The 19,227-nt window shown below is 39.9% G+C and overlaps 2 protein-coding genes across 2 annotated transcripts in view; one reads left to right on the forward strand and one right to left on the reverse strand.

Annotated features, from left to right (window-relative positions):
* Positions 1-622: 622 nt before the first annotated feature.
* ERH (ERH mRNA splicing and mitosis factor) lies at positions 623-15,368 on the reverse strand. The gene is made up of 4 exons (XM_037503570.2): positions 15,263-15,368; positions 11,415-11,502; positions 5,455-5,575; positions 623-1,124 (listed from the first exon to the last, which is right to left on the reverse strand). The coding sequence occupies exons 1-4, from the start codon at positions 15,263-15,265 to the stop codon at positions 1,022-1,024; spliced, it is 315 nt and encodes a 104-aa protein (XP_037359467.1). The 5' UTR covers positions 15,266-15,368; the 3' UTR covers positions 623-1,021.
* The window catches only part of SLC39A9 (solute carrier family 39 member 9), a 39,870-nt gene continuing 35,918 nt past the window's right edge, over positions 15,276-19,227 (forward strand). Inside the window, exon 1 of the mRNA XM_037503569.2 lies at positions 15,276-16,515. Within this exon, the coding sequence (XP_037359466.1) occupies positions 16,417-16,515 (99 nt within the window). The 5' untranslated portion in view covers positions 15,276-16,416. The remainder of the gene's footprint in view (positions 16,516-19,227) is intronic.

Genomic DNA, 19,227 nt, shown 5'->3' on the forward strand with positions numbered 1-19,227 from the left:
TGGCACACAGACCTCTCCTGCCGCCCGCTGCTCCCCTCAGCAGTGTACTTCGGTCCTTCTGCCTGCTCTGCTCCCCGCTCTGGCTCTGGTGAATTCTCTCACCCTCCCGCGCTTCTGACTGTACCCAGTGCTTGTATAAATAAATAAACAAATCTTAAAAAAAAAACCACAAAAACATTTAAAGCAAGACTACTCATTACTTATCTGTGGCCTTTCCCTTACCCTTATAGCTTCCACACAGGGATGATAACCAGTAATCAAACATGGAAGGCTATGTGAAGGGCACAAGAACCTCCCAGAGAGAGAGGAGAAGACCACAGCTAAGAAACTAACGGGGCTGCTGCTGTTGCAGACAAGCTATGTTATCAAAGTCTTTCATAATGTGTTCATCAACAGGAAATACAAACCTTGGAGCTATAGTTGAGATTCTCTGGTAAAGCTGAAGAAATGAGGTTAAAAAGCTTGTTAGCTTCACATAAATCACAGCAAAGTATACCTAGCACATATAAGAGCTCTCTTCAAATTCTTTGTGTAGAAGCCCACTGGTTTTGAAACAGCTGATGCTTTGCAAGAAAATTCAATGTTCAGGACACACACACACAAAAAAATCACTCAGGAAAAATATAACTAAAGAACATTTATTTGTTTTTCACTAAGACTTTATCTTGAGGACATAACTGAAGTGTCACCCCCCGATCACCTCCCCCCAATGGTTAGTACAGTGAATATTAATAAGCGGATATGAACAGTTTGAAGGACTGCAACCAACATTAACTGACAAAGAACAACCTCCATCTAAAACATCATAAAAATGTTTAAGTAAAAAAAGGGGGTGGGAAGGAGGCAGGCAATGGGGGTTTCAGATTGAACAAGATCCTCGCATTTCATCTAATACATTCAATCCTGGCTAGAATGTACCAAAATGGAAACAGGATTACTATAATACAAAACTTCCACTACAGCACGCTGTACACACCTGTGTTCCAAGCCCACCCCCATACCCCAAATGCTTCCAGCGCAACTATTTCCCAGCCTGTTGGGCCTGCCGACGAAGAAGCACGTAGATCTTCTCTTTAATCCAGTCTTTGTTATAAGGCTGGTATGTCTGAGTATCAGCTCGGTAACTAAGAAACAGAACGATAAGAGGCAAGGTTACAATAGTCAATTATTGACATGTTTTTAAAAGCCCAAATTATAGCTACCCAAATAATGGTGAAGATATACATGTTAATACATAACTTAATGAAATGTCAAAAAAAGCTGATTACACGTGTTAAATTCTGAGCAATGTGAACTTTAGATTACCTGATACAACCTTATAGTGACAAACCAAGGCCTAGAGATCTTACACTAAATGCCCAGTGTTATACATCTATCTCTCGACACAGTATGACCAGAAACCGTTCTTTCTCTGATAGCTACTATTTTGGGGTATCTTTGATGATGAAAAACAAAAATCAAACACTAATAAGAACTGTAGATTTGCTAAATTTATTCTTAATTAACCTTTAAAAACATTTCAGTGCCACAAAAAATTCTTCCTTATAAAGCACTGATATAAGAAATCTCTAAACCTTTATTTTAAGATTTGCTTTTTTAAAAAATAAATACTGCTAGTGGCCACTGCAAAATTATCAGAACACATAAGGAACTCCAAAACAGCTCTTAAGAGAATAAAAGGGTCTGGAGCTCAAGGACTAGCATTAGCAATGAAACTCCAATGGAACACCAGGCTTTTTGGAGTCCAAGGTATCACTCAATAGTCCCATCACTCAAGATATCTTTAAAGGACATGGGAAAAAGAAACATTCCAGCTGACTTAAAACTGAACTCTAGGTAGTTTAAGTGATAATATTTGGAGTAAAATATTAAAGCTATGACATTAAAAAGAGACTGAGTAAGCAGAGATTATACAAATTTCACAATGTCTCAAAGCCATGTGCCCCATCTGGTGGAAATAGTACACAATATCTAAGAAGTGAAGATACAATTTGCCTTAAAAAAAATGACCACAAGGATAGCCTCAAAAAACAAACAACTCCAGAGCTTCCCCGGTGACGCAGCGGTTGAACGCTGGGTTGCAAAGCTGCCAGCAGCCTCTGCCGTGCCGGTTCGATCCCCGGCCGCCATGGCACGCAGACCTCTCCTGCCACCCGCTGCTCTCCTCAGCAGTGTACTTCGGTCCTTCTGCCTGTTCTGTTCCCCACTCTGGCTCTGGTGAATTCTCTCACCCTCCCGCACTGTACCCAGTGCTTGCATAAAAAAATAAATCTTAAAAAAAAAAAAAAAATCCAAATATTTATCAATTGTTCTCATTTTAGCAAGTATCTTTTTTTAATGATAAAATTACAGCAAAATTACATATAATTACAAATGATAATAATAAATACCTATTAAGTTACCAATGCTTAAAGCAATTCAGGAACAATTTTTAGAACTATGTTTGGGAGGGACAGACCATTTCCCCCAACAAGATAACTCTGCTTTGTGAACACTGAGGAAATCATTGACTTGCATGCTATTTTCCAACTCAAGAAAGAATAATAAGCCTTCATTATAGAAAGCTGTGTGTTGGTTGGTGATTGTTAATTGGTACTTGAAAATGATACAATTAAATGTTACTTTAATAAAATCCCTAGCTATTGGCACAGATGGACTGTTCAGCCTACTGGTGGTCAATGAATGCAGGTCTATACAAGAATAGAAAGCTGTGGGTCTAAGCACTAAAATTAGTGTTTTCACTAATAATTTGTCTTCCTGACCTTGTTATAATAGGAATGAAAATGTCCCTCTGTATGTTAAAATCTTAACTTCCAACCGAAACATCCAGTTTAAGTTGAGTGTGAAAACTTCCCCAGATATACCTATGATAAATATATATTAATAATTTTATTAGCTAAATAACTGATTTCTGAGACTATAGGACACTACAGAGTTTATCATGAAATGTCATCTGAGATTCCTTCACTTTGTTTAGACTATCCTATCAATTAATATAGCTCTAAATAGAAACAAAAGAAAATTACCAGTAATTTAAAAAAGCAGCCTTAAATCATATTATCTAGGTGATATGTATTTATATCACCAATATTCATTCAATATCAACTATGTGCCAGAAACTGAGGCACTAGGGATACAATAATGAACAAAAACAAAGACACCTATTCTGCGATTTAATTCTAGAAAGTAAATATAAACCTTATTGGTGGTTTCATATTCAGATGATTCTGCCCACATCTGGGCCTCTTACTTTCCTGAATTCCTCTCCTCCAATTATCTCATCTTCTGTCCTTCCTTGGCCAGATCCTAAATCTTGTCATCACCAGTAACTTCAATCCCCTAATTTCAAGCATCTCATTCTTTTATCCCTACTTCATAACTCAATTTTTACAATCCTTTGACCCTATTGAGACCTAGAATTAATTGATCTTACCTGTGCCTCCATCCTCCACTTAACATTTCATGGTCATTCAGTCCCGTGCATAAAACTCCTGTACATACACCCCCAATGTTTCGCAAAATCTTTTTTAGTTCTCCCTCTGTAAAGACTCACCTGTAACCATCCAGGTTAAGAATGACTAGAAAAAAGCCATCACAATGACTAATTTCATTTTAAGTTCATTATCAGGAATCATGAATCACACATTTCCCTAATCCCTTCACTGTTCTAGATTATTTACCTCATTTCATAATTTCCTACACCTACCTCTTTCCTCCTTCATTCTTAATTCAAGTGGTGTCCTTACTTCCTAGTTTTCTGATTACAATCAAGGTATAGATTCCCCTAGCTTCCATTACATCTGTCTTCCTCCCTACTTTACTATAAATGAACTGTCTCAGATCTTATTTAAAAGGCATCAAACCTCCCGCTGCTAGATCATTTCATTAAGTCAGCAAACTTTCATTATTTCTCTCACCTTAACAACAACAAAAGCATCTTTTTATTCCACCACTGAGCTGTAACCCCACTTTTCTGCTCTCTTTCAACTTAAATTGTTAAAAAAAAGTCTACATCGGCTGACTATAATTCTTCTCTTCTTACCTTAAACACACCGAAATCTATGAAGATTTTACTCCCATCCTGCTATCTAGTTTTCGATGTCATCAAAGACTAAAACTAAAACCAGAGGTTAATCTTCAGTTCTCATTTATTCGACCTATCAATAATATGAAATACTTTTGAACTGGTTCCTAGGATATCACCATTCCTGCCCCTCTAATTTCACCTCCTTTGATCCTCCCCCTCACTTACTCCTCTGCAGATATACCGGTTACCTTTCAGCCTGTTTTACTCACTGCTCAATCCCCAGTGCCTGCAACATGTACGGTAAAACACCAACACTTGGCAAATATTTGTTGAATGAATATATATCTCTGTGTGTGGGACTCTAAGCTGATCAACTAGAGACATTAAAATCCAATGTACCTTAATAGCTGCAGATCTGTTGCCCTCTTAAGAGTTTTCTGAGTTCATGATGAAATAATAAAAACTTTCTTATCAGCACATTTCATTAAAGATCACAACAAGATTATCTGAATGCCCCGAGTAAATCAAGTAAAATAACCTTAAGTGAAACTCAATTAAAAGGTACAGAAAACAAAAAAAATTTGAAAGTTTATTTTCACAAGAACCTTTTTGATGAAATTAGCAACTCCAGGCCTGACTCCAGTGGTGATCCTAAAGTGCCCAAGAGTAGGTCCAATGTCTTTCACCACTGAAAACATACTCACTTCTAGCATGGTCTCTAGCATATAATAAATACTGAAGCATATAATGACTGAAAATCATCTCATTACAAGGTGTTTCCATTTTCCGCTTTAAAATCAGCTGGACTTAAGTCTCTAGTCCAAATATGTTGAGATTAAGTAAGTTTATAATACTATTGCTCACTGGCAATAATGGGGATAAATAGATAAGTACAAATTATTATAACAAATATTTTTACAAAATTGACAAATCTGAGAATAGAAAATACAAGGGTCTAAAAAAAAATTTTCATTTCAACAAACTAAAATACACGTGTTTAACACTTGGTGGGATTAAAATCAAACCATTTCCGTTCTACATACATTCACACTTTAAAAATAATGTCACGAAAACAGAATAATCTTAGTTTTAATCTAAAGTCCATTGTTTTAAGACAAAAATTATACGGGAAAAGAAACTAAGGAGAAGACTTTTCAGTTTAAAGGACAAAGAATCAGGACTTTGAACTTCTTAGCATGTATTCTGCATACTATAATTACCCCAATGAGCAAAGTTAAGTTTCCTGTGCCTTTAGTTTTATGCTGCCAATTTATAAGTTATATGTATGTAGGTGAAATATTAATTGCTATATAGTAGCTAAAATGCAGTAGAAGGCACACAGTGAGCTCCCAGTACTATAAATCATCTCAAGCGGAATGATAAACAACAGAAAAACACATCTTAAAGAGATCATGGCTAATACTTACACAAGGCAGCTGAGGTCTGCCAAATCATCAATAAAATCAAACAACTGACTGATATCATATGTGATAGAAGGACTGTTGGGATTCATTCTCTTCAGATGTTCTTCATACATTTTACAAACACCTAAGAAAGGGAAGAAAACCAAGATCTTTTAAATCCATAAACTTTAGAGAGGGAAGTTTTATATGCTGACATCATCATATATATTTTTATAAAGTTGGGGTAGGAAAAGAGCAGTAAGTTGATCACTTCTGTTTTCATTATTCCATTGACAAATATTATAATTCACCAAAATGTTGCTAAGTTTTCTGTGCTGTAGCAATAAAATGGCACTCAAAACACTGGATTTTTAAGAACTTTATAAAACTTTGATATATGATGGTTCAGTAAGTGATGACACCGTGGGTCCTACCAGGTTTTCAATGAATAACTATTCCTAAAACCTCAGAGTAAATAAAGAAAAACAACACACTTAGGAATAATGGATGAAAAATGCTTTCAAACTCTGATACAATGTGTATGGTAGTGGGAGTAGGGAACAAAGATAAAGAGATAATCTTAATATAGTACTTGAGCCCCTGGACTCTGGATTTAGACTTGAATTTCAGCTCTGCCCTTTACTAATGACTTCACCCCACCCCCCCATCCTACCTGTTAAATGGAGAGAAAAATACTATCTCTTCATAGAGCAACTATGAGGATCATGTGAAATAATACATATGAAGTAACTATCATGACCACCACATCTGAGGGGAGATATCCTATACTGTCAAAAAATTAACAAGGATGTAAAACAATGGCACTTCATTAAAAATAAGTAAAAAGTAAAAAATAACATAGGTAATAAATTTATAATCAAATGTAACAAAAGGATAATGACCAAAGTCACGTTAATGTAACACTCTGAAGAAGAACACAGCATTTAATTTTTATTCAGTGACACATTCATTTCTCATTCCCACAAAATGGAAACTTCCAGTTCATTCCCACTATAAAATAATTTTAAAAAAACTTTTAAAAAAGATTATTTATTTATGCATACAAGAACTGGGGAAGGAGCCAGAGGTATGGGGAGTGAGGGGATTCACCAGAGACAGTGGGGAATATGAACAGGCAGACTGATGAAATATACTGCTGAGGGGAGCAGTGGGTGAGTCAGGAGAAGTCTGCTTCGCCATGTGGGTCTCCTCCCTGGCCGGGGATTGACTTGTGTTTTAGTGGCTGTGGACAGCTTCATGGGCTTCGTTCGTCTTAACCCCCTGCGCCACCAGGGAGGCCCCCCACTATAAAATACTTTTAAGACTACTATGGGGCCTCCCTGGTGTCTAGGGGTTAGTCTCACCGCTATCACCACGATGGCCCGAGTTCGATCCCTGGCCAGGGAACTGACCCACATGGCACAGCAGACCTCTCCTGTTTCGCCCACTGCTCCCCTTAGCAGTGTATTTCAGATCTGCCTGCTCTGCTCTCCACTATGTCCTGGTGAATCCTCTCATCCTCTGTACCTCTGGCCTATACCCCAGAACTTACATGCAAAATAACAAATCTTAAAAACAAAACAAAAAAACCCCCGACTATTATGATGGACAATCAGCAAAAATTTTTATCTGGGAAACATGTCCTATACCGTACACACACGTCCTTATGTGCTGCTAAAGTGACTTAATAAATTTCCTAATAAAAATTAATATTCAACTAGTGCTATCAAAAGCTACCTTAGGATTTCTGATTGCCACTGGTATACACTCTGTGATCAGAGAATATCACTCAAGAGTTACTGATCAGAAAGGTCAAAATGGAAAGGAAATAAAACCCAGAAAAATTAGTTCACTGCTGATCTTAAAAAGGCAGTGACTCACAGCCACCGTTAATGGTTAAAGTCAGATGGCTTCCTAGTCAAATGTGGAAGAATACTAGACTATTTGCTCTTACTACCTCTATCCACGATAGTACTGGAAGTTCTATTGACAGCCAGGGTCAAACTGGAAAGAAATAAGTGCAACTATCTCTATGTGTAGGTGATATGATCTTGCATATAGAAAACCCCAGGAAACCCATAGATCTAAAAACACAAGATTGCAGGACATAAGGTCATTGTACAAAAATCTATATCTATACCTCAACAATAAGCAATCTGAACATGAAAATTAAAAAATTCCATTTATGATAGCATCAAAAAAAGTCAGATTCTTAGATGTATAGACTCAAAGCAATCCCTCTCAAAATCAGAGCTGTTTTGCAGAAATTGACAAGACAATCTTAAGTATGATATAGAAACACAAGGGACCTAAAGTATATGACCTGGTGTCATATCTAAAAGATGGTTTTGGGGCCTCCCTGGTGGCACAAGGGATTGAGACGCAACCTATGAAGCTGTCTGCAGCCTCTACAGTATGAGTTTGATCCCCAGCCAGGGAGCAACCCACATGGCACAGCAGACCTCTCCTTTCTCTCCCACTGCTCCCCTGAGCAGTGTATTTCAGAAGATCTGCCTTTTCTGCTCCCCACTCTGTCTCTGGTGAATCCTCTCAACCCCAGTACCTCTGGCCTACACCCCAGTTTTTCTACGCATAAATAAATCTTTAGGAAAAAAATTGGAGTGATAGGAACTTTCATTTATTATGGTGAGACTGCAAAAGGATACAGTCACTTCTGAAAAGTCTGTCAGTTTCTTACAAAGCTACAAGTTTACGTCTTACCATATGATTCAGCAATTGCATTCCTTGGTATTTACCCAAAGGAGTTGAAAACTCAGATCCATACAAAAATCTGGGCATAAGTGTGCATACATACAGCTTTAGTCTTAATTACGAAAACTTGGAAGCAACCAAGATGTCCTTCAATAGGTGAATGGTTAAAATTGAACTGTGGTACATCCATACAATGGCCTATTATTCAGTAATAAAAAGAAATGAGCAATCAGTTTACAAAAACACATGGAGGAACCTTGAAGGCAAATTGCTAGATCAAAGAGTCAATCTGAAAAAGCTGCATACCATACCATTCCAATTATATGATATTCTGGAAAAGGCAAAACTATGGTGACATGAAAAAAATCAGTGGTAGGCCTTCCTGGTGGGAAAAGGGTTGAAGTCTCAGCACTATCAAACTATTGCCAGTCACAGTGGCATGAATTCAATCCCCAGCCAGGGACCTAACCCATACAGTGCAGCAGACTTCTCTTCTCTTGCCCACTGCTCCCCTTAACAATGTATTTCAGTAGATCTGCCTGTTCTGCTCCGCACCCTGTCTGTGGTGAATCTTCTCACCCCCAACACCTCTGGCCTATACCCCAGTTCTTGTACGCATAAGCAAAATAAAAATAAATCTCAAAAAAAATAAAATAAAATAAAATAAAAGATCAGTGATTACCAGAGGCTCCGGGGGAAGGAGAAAAAAAGGTAGAGTACAGGGGATTTGGAAGGCAGTAAATACATGTTCAAGCAAAGTGAATACTAATATAAACTATGGGCTTTAGTTAATAATACTGTATCGATATTGGTTCTGCAATTGTAACAAATATACCACATTAATACAAGGTGTAAATAGTAAGAAATTGTGAGAGTATAAGGAAGGAAAAAGGGTTATGACTGAATTCTCTGTAATTTTAAACCAACTTTCCTGTAACTCTAACCTACACTTAAAAAAGTCTATTAATTAAATAGAGGGATAAACTCTGCTTTACAGAGAAATACTATTTTAAGAAAAATTTTAAAGTGATCATTTTGCAATTTTTACTATGTGAGAATTCCATTTAACTTCTTAAATGGAAAATAAGTGACCCGTGTTAACTACAAAAGGAAAAAAAAAACCTACCACACTACACAAAGACAAGGAAGAATCTGAAATGCATGTTGCTAAGTGAAACAAATCAGTGAGAAAGGTTATATGTAACAATGATTCCAATTATGTGAATCATTATTTGCCTGGAATAGGCAAAATTGTAGGTAAGATTACCACTGATTGGCAGGGGGCAAGGGATGGGGTGAAATGGTACGAAGTGGGTTTTTAAAGCAGTGATTCTATTCTGTATGACACTGTAATGGTGGGTACATGAAATTATGAAATTATGCATTTGGTATAAACCACAGAACAACACCACACAAAGAACAAAACGCCAATGTAACCTATGAACTTTAGTTAACAATAACATCAATGTATCAATACCGATTCATCAAATGTAACAAATGTACCATACCAGGGCATTACTAGAGGGGAAATGGTGTGGCAGTGGGTAAAGAGAGTACATAGGAACTCTGTAATTTGTTCAATTTTTCTGTAAATCTGAAACTGCCCTAGAAATATTGTATTAAAAAAAAAAATTAGGCTTTCCTAAAGTCAGTAAAGAGTATCTATGTATGTGCACAAAGACACCCTTACTGGCAAGTGAGAGGAAGGGACCTGAAGAGAAAGGAACAAGAAAGCCTTCTTTTTAAAAATGAAAGCAAAGATGGGGAGGTAGAGCAAAATGTGGAGGTGCCCCAATGTGCTATAGTGGAGGACCATGGGTGTCTTGGTGGTGGGTGTGGTAACACACAACTGAAGTGGTGTGACCTCTGAATAACATACAGTGTTGTAAACCAATGTTACTTCAGTAAAAATAAAATAAGACAGAATATGACAGCAGCCAGGAAGACATGGAGGCAGTGTCCTGAGGCTATGTCTAATTATTACAAGTTGGTTTACCCCGCCCCCCCCCAATATCTACCCATTGTTAACGTTAAGTAGACAAATTTTATTTTCTTTTAAATTTATTTATTTATTTATACAAGCACTGGGTACAGTCAGAAGCGTGGGAGGGTGAGAGAATTCACCAGAGCGGGAAACAGAACAGGTAGACTGACGATACACTTCTGAGGGGAGCAGCGGGCGGCAGGAGAGGTCTGCACGCCATGTGGAACCCTCACCAGCGGCCGGGGATCGAACCGGCGCTGCAGAGGCTGCGGGCAGCTTTGCAACCCAGCGCTCAACCACTGCGCCACCGGGGAGGCCCAAGTAGACAGATTTTAAGTCAAATCAAGTTAGCTTTGGATAGTCAACAAGCTCAAGAATATGTCAAGCAACAAAAACAACTACACAATCTTCTTACGAAGAAATGAAAGACAGGGCCTCTCTGGTGGCACAGGGGTTAAGACGCAGCACTATGAAGCTACCTGAAGCCACTACAGCATGAGTTCGATCCCCGGCCAGGGAGCTGACCCACATGGCGTAGCAGACCTCTCCTGACTCGCCTGCTTGCTCCCCTCAGCAGTGTACTCCAGTCGATCTGGCTGTTCTGTTCCCCACTCTGTCTGTGGTGAATCCTCTCACTCCCCACCCCTCTAGCCTATACCCCAGTTGTTATATGCATAAAATAAATCTTAAAAAAAAAAAAGGAAATGAAGAACAGACAAATTGGGTAGAAAAGGATGAATACTATTTATGACAATCCAATCTATGTGCTCACATCTAAAAGTGTAATGAGTAAAAAGGGTTAATAGTTCCCTTCAGCTTATCAAATGCATAATAAAACATACTTATTTGGCTTCATTTGCCAAATCTTTCTAATTTTTATTTTCTAACATTCTGGACTGTACTCAAACCTCAACAGCTTTTAATGTTAGTTTAAATAAGCAGATTATTAACCAGAATGAAATACCCTATAAAGATTTACATAAAATACACAAATATTACTTAAGTAATAGTACATGAGAGAATATTTACAATGAGTCTTTGGAAAGTCACTCATTATATACAAAAGCTGGATTTTCAAAAAGTAGTATTTGTAATAGGAAAAGAAAGTGTATATAATTGTTTCAAATATTCAATAAATACGGTCTTAAACATATACGTTCCTTACTCATATTATGAAGTGATAAAATATGTAAAAAACCATAAAATCAATTCCTAACTGAAACATTATGATAGTCAATGTCAGAAAAAAAACTCAAAGATTTCTGCCTCCTGATTTATGTTTACTCACCTTCCATGCACTCATTCACAGATTCATAGTCAGCATAAGTTCTGCCTTCTGGCCTCTTAGTAGGCTGTACCAGCAAAATGGTGTGAGACTGCAGGGGAAAAAAGTGATGTCAATAAAAGTTTCTAACTGATGTTTGAGAAATTCAGAGTTTGACACCAAATCCCTATTCATGACAATTGATTGTTGGTTACTAAAACATTATGAGGGTGCTACAATATGCCTTTGTCCGAGAGCGGCCTCAAGCTAGATTCACAACTCCTCTGGAAGGGCTTTTGTCTCCTAGCCCTTAATGGCTGCTTTCTCAAACTTCCATTGTACATGCAAGTCAGTAAGTACTCAGCATAACCTCCCTAACACCGTTTTTTCTTTCTTGTATTTCTTCTCAACTAAATCACAAACTTGTTTAGGTTTCCGATCTCCACTGGTCACTATCTGTAGCCCTACAAAGTGCCTAATAAAAATCCAGATATGGGGGGGTGGGATAGGAAATGAGAGAAAAAGGGAAGCACTATGACTGCAAGCACTTGAGTCAATCTATGCTCTTTCTCTGCTTAGCACCATAGTGGAACCACATCTTATGTGGGGGGTGAGACTCAAACATGAAAGCATAAGATAAACTGGCAATATAAAATACATACATATAGTTTATATTATCCAAGGAAACCTTAAAGTATTTGCCCAGTACATGACTCTCTTTAAGGGGACATTTACTGAAATCAGATTTTTTTTTTGTTTTTGTGGGACCCTCACCAGCCCCCTAGAACAAACCGGTGCTGCAGAGGCTTAGCAGCCCAGCGCTCAACTGCTGCGCCACCAGGGGAGACCCTGAAATCAGTTATTTTTAAACAACAGAATCACACAAAATGATCACACTACAAGAAATGTGGATATGCCTAACAGTCAACAGTACACTGTCTTTTACCTCCTGCTACCAGGGTGCGAGGTTTCTGTTAGTGACACTGTTACATTTTGGGCGGATGGTTCCTTGTTGTGGCGCCTGTACTAGGCACTGTATCATGTTTAGCAGCATCCTTGGCCTACACCAACCACCCTTAGCCCCAGCCCTATCTGCAAAGTCCTGACAATCAAAATTGTCTACTGAAATTATGCTTGGTTAAATATATGATGCAACCTCATTGTAAACCCAATCTCAAAGCAAAAACTATTCACATTCTTCTCCCTTGCTGTACTAGTATTTGGTGTAAAAAAAATTTCTCTAATGACAGGATGCCAAAATTTTGTAGCAAGAAGAAATTTTTAGCTATTAACAAATCAGAACTGAAATAGCTAATGCCTAGATTTCAAATTGAGCAGTAAAAAACAGTACTTTGGACAAAAAATAAAAAGCAAAGGATTTACATATTTCCTTCATCACCCACCAAGAACTGGGTCATTCTGATTGAGTTTGAGATGTTTTGAGATAAAAATACAACTTAGTGCCAGAAATGAGGGGCTTCTCACTTAAAATGACCTGAAAATCAAGACTTTTGTTTTAAAAAAATAAGCGGTTGTAAGTCAAGCAAAGCATTCTATTAGATTATTTGTTACACAGAAATTTTTTAAGCCATCTCCTCAAAAACAAAAAGCCATTTCAAAGAGTCATATGGGAGAAAAAAAGATTTTATGGAAACCAAATTAGCACTCCTACAATAGGAATAGCCCTGCACACTAATCATACTTACAACAGCCATTTTTCTAACTTTAATGAAAATTAAGGGACTCATTTAAGAGAGTAAAGATGTGGAAAAGGCTAAACAGTATACTGTTTTTTATATCTAGTCTTTTTAAAAAAAAAAGATTTATTTTTTTATACAACAGCTGAGGTACAGGCCAGAGGCTCAGGAGGGTGAGAGGATTCACCAGAGACAGAGTGGGGAGCAGAACAGTCAGACAACTGAAACACACTGCTGAAGGGAGCAGCGGGTGCAAAGGTGAGGTCTGCCACGCCATGTGGGAATCTCCCTGGCCGGCGGGGAATGGAAACCGCACTGCAGAGGCTGTGGACAGCTTCACAGAGCTTCGCTCAACCCGCTGCGCCACTGGGGAGGCCCTATATCTAGTCTTGAACCTGTGACAAAGTTCACTCGTTTCAATACTTATTTCCCAAAGCAAAGATTAAGAACTAAGAATTTAAAAATGACTAAATAACGAAACTGTAGGCAAAATTAATATATTTAAGTGGCAGTGCTTTCCTGTTACAAGTTGCTTAAGACTATGATACCTCCCAAACCAGTTTTGATCACTTTCTTCTTAATGGAGCTATTTTCAGAACCGTTTAATTAAAAGTCCAAATATATTTTTCTCATCAGTTTTTCCCTTCTTCTGGGCAGATTTGGTCCTTGCCTTCCTCATGATCTTATTTCTCAGGGGAATAACAAGTACAAAAATATATAATGTAAAATGCAAATACATATGTAGAATATATGTGAACTTACATTTGCATAATAAGGAAATAAGACTGTGACACCCAAATGAGGGGGGAAAAGTTAACCAGAATTAAAAATTCCTTACTCTCTCTGATTACAAAGCAGTTTATGCTCACTGTGAGAAAGGATTAACCTGTCTGTATTAACTTTTTTAAAGTCTCACAAACATGAGCCCTAACAAGTCACTCTACTGTTGCAGAATAGTACAATTTGCTCATTAGCTTTAAATACCTCCTCCAAATTAAAAACAAAACAGAAGCTTGTATCTCCAATAAAGCAAAAGTATTTAAGACTTTTGAAACGTTATTTACCTCAAATACAAATTCTAATTTTCAATTCTACCAAGACTGACTCAGAATTACCACTAACACTGTCAAATAAGAATGAGTTGTTAACATTAACTGCTGTCACTTTCTCAGATTTTACAATAATATAAGCATTATAACACAATACCAAATAGTGACATAAAAAGAGAAGAAAACTCTACAGTGGCTTGCTAGTTAGGACAAAAAAAATGAAATGGAACCCCAGCCCTCTCATTCCCGGTCCTCTTTGGGAGCCTATGTTACATCAAGCATTGAAAGGCATCAACCTCAGAAAAATATAAACTGAAAAAGTTCCTTGTTAACAGCAGCTGCATAACTTAGTAAGAACTGCAGCAACCAGAACACCCAAGCTTACGTGTGGGAGCAAAAAGCATTCTTCAGAATCTGAGAAATTACTGAGAAGATGTACGCATCTTCCTTTTGTGGACTGGGAAGGGGAAGAGGGGAAACCCACGCACTCCACCACCACACCCCGTCAGGCTGCAAGGGACCTGGAGCCTGAGCGGGGCCCATCTTCTCGGTCTCCCAATTCCAAGAGAATATAAACGAAATTAAGGACATGCATGAAAGTTGAAAGAAAGGCTAAACCAGGCATCCACGAGCCTCAGAAAGGAGAAACCTCATGTATTTTCTAAAAAGGAAAGCACGAAAAACGAAAGGGAGCAGTTGAGAAACCACACTACAAAGCAAAGACGACCTCTCCTGGAGCTGGCTGCAATAAATTCAATCTGTCAGCTTCTGGGAACCGGTTTCTCAAACCCCCCTCGGCCATTGTTCCCACAGAAGGCAAGAGCCCCTAGGAGGCCAGCGCATCACCCCACCCTTGCCTCTACCAGGCAGCAATCGCGAGAAAGCGCATCCTCAGGCCCCAAGCACGCCTCGCCGAGCCAGCGGGCGGGCGCGCGATCTGAGGGCGGTCCCGGGTTCCGGGGCCTAGCGCCAGGCCAGGCGGCTCCGCGGCGGGAAGCGGAATGGTCGGCCCCCAAGCCAGAGCCGGGGAGCAGCACCTTCGCGGTGAATGGGGTGGACAGAAGAGGTACAGGGCTGGGGTCACCCGGGGGCTGGAAAATCGGGGCGCCGCTCAGGCCTTTCTCACCATCGCGCCAAACTCTCTCGCTGCAACCTCTGCCGACTCCGCTGCCGCACACGAGCTTAGAGGCAACGCCGCCAACAGCCAATCCCCGCGAGAGGAGCCGCCGGAAGTCGTCAGAAGCGCTCGGGGAAAAAGCCTTTTAGACCATAGAGGCGCAGCCATTTCCGGCAGCTAGAGCGGTCGTGAATCTGTTTCAGCCATCTTGGATATGGGCGATGAGCCACACAGGCAGTATTTCGGAGCTTTAAAAGCAATCATCTTTTCTCAAGACGCTTTCTTCCGTACTCTCGTTATTGGATATGCGACTAAAGTGACCGCCAATATAGACAGGGACTCAAGCTATCTTTCATTAACCCGACTCAAAAATGGCGGCAGTATAAAAATCGCGGGCCATAGGTCGGTTGTAACCCGGAAGTGCCCTTTTCAAGAAGTGGGCGAGGAGGCAATCCGGAAGTGGATGTGATGAAGAGATGCCACTTGGCGGCCATGGCAGCTGTAGTATCGGAGGCTCCGGCTCAAGGCCCAGCGGAGTGGAGTAGCATGGGTAGCACCGGGTATAGGGCAGAGACAGCTTTGTATCAGCTTCGCTGTTGAGCCCTGAAGGCCCATCGTTGGAAGCCTGCAGGACTCCTTTCCTCATTCTAGACTCGGAAGAGAGTTTGGTGGGCTGGTCCCAGCCCTGGGGGGGTCACTGGGTAGGGGTTTGCCCCAGAGAGACAGGGGTACCGAGAAAACGAACAGATTCGCTTGGGTTTTCCTCCCGTTCTTGCTGCCACTTGGGACTTTGTCTTGGGGGGCGTGGGTCCGTTGTCTCACCCTCATTCCAACGATCCAGGAAATCGCTCATTTGAATGTTTTCCCTGTACGCTTGCCGGATCGGTTAGACCGCGGGAATTCAGTGACTGGCATCTGAAAACCGAGGGGCTGGGATTCAGGATTGCTGAGAGTTTGGGCTGGTGCCTATATCAGCAAAAAGGGGCTGTTTCCAGGTACGCTGAAGAGAAAGGTGCCTCGTGAACAAATCTGCTGGTGAGGAGGACGCAAGACCTGGAAAGCTCACTAATTCTCTTGGAACCACGACACGTGTTTAGGAATCTAAGCACCTTTTGAAGCCTCTGAAAATCTAACCTGGTAGTGGTGGGTGAATAAAGGAGGGCATGATGGATGATTTCATCTCCATTAGTCTGCTGTCTCTGGCTATGTTGGTGGGATGTTACGTGGCTGGAATCATTCCCTTGGCTGTTAACTTTTCGGAGGTAAGAAATTCTTGATTTTCTGTTAGCTGTCGGGATGGCTGTTGGGAAGTAGTGACAGTTGTAAAGGGAAGCTGCTTCCCTAGTGAATCTCAGAGCTAAAGGTTAAGACCTTATTAAGGGAAACGATCTTAAAAAGAAGCATACCATTTCATAATAGAAACAAACCTCGCATTCAACATACAGTTCTTAACTTGAAGTGCGTGGATCCACAAGATCCCGGTGGTACTCTGAATCCCCTGAAGTTGCAATAAAAAATTTGGAGCTTTGTGCATTTTCCTGGAAAGAGATACCATAACATTCTTTTGATTTCCAGAAATCAAAAGGAATCAAAATTCCAGGCTGCTATCAAGAAATATAAATGGAGGACATTATTTGACAACATTAGTTGAAATCAATGTAATTCTCTTTTTGAGAAAATCAAGTACAGTCTTTTGGGGGAAAGGAGTTTTTGGGAATACCCGTATTAGAATGATGGTAAGAAAAAATACGTAGAACCTACGTAGTTCTTAACATATATTTCCTTTTAAAGAAAGAGAACATTGGAGTAGATATTTCAAGTTGTTTTCAAATCTCTGCTTAGAAGTACATTTCTTAAAATATGTTTTGATGGACATTTTGGCTAATTTTGTTGTCATTACTTGAACAAACAGGAACGAAAGATAGATGAAAGCATTGTTCAGTAAAAATGCAGATAGATTCTTTAAATTGTCATAAAGGTTTCACATCACCTACAGGGCTCAAAGATTTAGGGTGCAAAGCCACATGCAGAGGGGACAGGATTCTGAGTATTACCTGGGATTCAGCTGTAAAATAAATATGTGCTTTCAAAGTAGAGGGGAGAGGAGAAATGGATTTAGATGACGTGTGAGGTAGACTTTGAAACCTGAGGGAAGAGGAGGCATTGTTGGTAAAGAAAATATCCTGTGTGGTGGAAAGAAGGTGGGACTAGGCATTCTGAGTTTGAGAAATAGTAAAGCCTACAACCAGATGGAAGGAGGCCTGGATTATTGCTCTTCTTCCATTTCCTTTTTAAAAATCTGTATCCCTCCTTCTTTAATGATAACACCAAGCTGAATTTCTTCAGTATACCCATTGTCTGACTTCATTTTTAAAACTCGGGTGCAGGTGAGAAAACTTAGACTCAGTAGTTTGTAACTCACACAACTGAAGTATGTTAGAGCTAGAGCTTTTTTTTTTTTTTTTTTTTTTAAAGATTTATTTATGCATACAAGAGCTGGGGTACAGGCCAGAGGTGTGGGGGCTGAGGGGATTCACCAGAGACAGAGTAGGGAACAGAAAAGGCAGATCGACCGGAGTACACTGCTGAGGGGAACAGCAGGCAAGTCAGGAGAGGTCTGCTGCGCCATGTGGGTAGCTCCCTGGCCGGGGATCGAACTCACTGTGCAGTGGCTGCGGACAGCTTCATAGGTTGTGTCTTAACCCCTTGCGCCACCAGGAAGGCCCAAGAGCTGTTTTTAAATCTAGTTTTTTTCCTGACTCAGAATAGGTTTTAGCTACTCTTAGTTGTTGTGAATCTACATGTACCAAATCTAGTCCACAGATTTGCCTTGTTGTATTAGCAGAATGTTTAATTTTATTATTTTTTTGTCTGTATTCCCTCAAGGCAACAGTTGGCTGGAGATGAGTAGCAGTAGATTGCTGTGGCCCTTGGCTGTGAAGCATACTTGGGCTACCTGCCTGCCCAGTACTCTGACCCTGCTATCTTTCCTCTGAAATAAACTATTTTCTTATAACTGTATTGGAAATCAGTTGAGGTTATTAGCACTGACATTTGTGGGGTTTCATTGATTTGAATATTTTAAAGCTTACTGAAGTAACATCAAGAATTGTAATTCAAGTTAAGAAACTGTTGTTTTTATTTCTTTTTTTTTTTTAAAGATTTATTTATTTATACAAGAACCCGGGCACAGGCCAGATGCGCGGGAGGGTGAAAGGATTCACCAGAGACAGAGCGGGGAACAGAACAGGCAGACTGATGAAATACACTGCTGAGGGGAGCAGCGGGTGAGACAGGAGGGGTCTGCCGCGCCATGTGAGATTCTCGCTGGCTGGCCTGGATCAAACCCACGCTGCAGAAGCTGCGGACAGCTCCACAGTTCGGCCCTCAACCACCAGCGCCACCAGGGAGGCCCTGTTTTTATTTCTTTAAGATGCTGAGAACTTTTCCATTTTCAGTATTTAACTATCTTAAGTGATTTTTGCAGTATGTAGGTACATGGTTTTCCACTAAAAGGAAATGTATATGTGAATGTAAATAACCAGGCTGTTAAAAGACAATTAGTATGTCATGTCATTTATGGCTAATTAATGGTCAAGAGGTCTTTTCCAGCTGTAGATCTTAAAATGCTATAAATAAATCAGCATTCATAAAATCTGTTTATTGTAATAGGAACATAGACTATTAGTGTAGACTATAAGTACTATCAGACTCTTAGTATATACTAATGTATTGTGAAGTTAAAGAGATAATTTATGGGCCTCCCCTGGCGGCGAAGCAGTTGAGCACTGGCCTGCCAAGCTGCCCGCAGCCTCTGCAGCACCGGTTTGATCCCCTGCCGCTGGCGAGGGTCCCACATGGCGCACAGACCTCTCTGTCGTGCCCGCTGCTCCCCTCAGCAGTGTATTTCTTCGTCAGTCTGCCTGTTCTGTTCCCTGCTCTGGCTCTGGTGAATTTTCTTACCCTCCCGCACT

This window comes from Talpa occidentalis, unplaced genomic scaffold (assembly GCF_014898055.3).
Source record: "Talpa occidentalis isolate TD23 unplaced genomic scaffold, MPIMG_talOcc4v2.1 talOcc4.11, whole genome shotgun sequence".
Taxonomy (NCBI): Eukaryota; Metazoa; Chordata; class Mammalia; order Eulipotyphla; family Talpidae; genus Talpa; species Talpa occidentalis.

What these genes read in the sequence shown, in the direction of transcription:
- ERH (XM_037503570.2), bottom strand. An exon ending in TGTGAATGAGTGCATGGAAG is followed by an intron (nt 5,576 to 11,414) that starts GTGAGTAAACAT and finishes TCCCTTTCTTAG; the next exon opens with GTGTTTGTAAAATGTATGAA. An exon ending in GCAGACCTCAGCTGCCTTGT is followed by an intron (nt 1,125 to 5,454) that starts GTAAGTATTAGC and finishes TCTGTTTCTTAG; the next exon opens with TTACCGAGCTGATACTCAGA.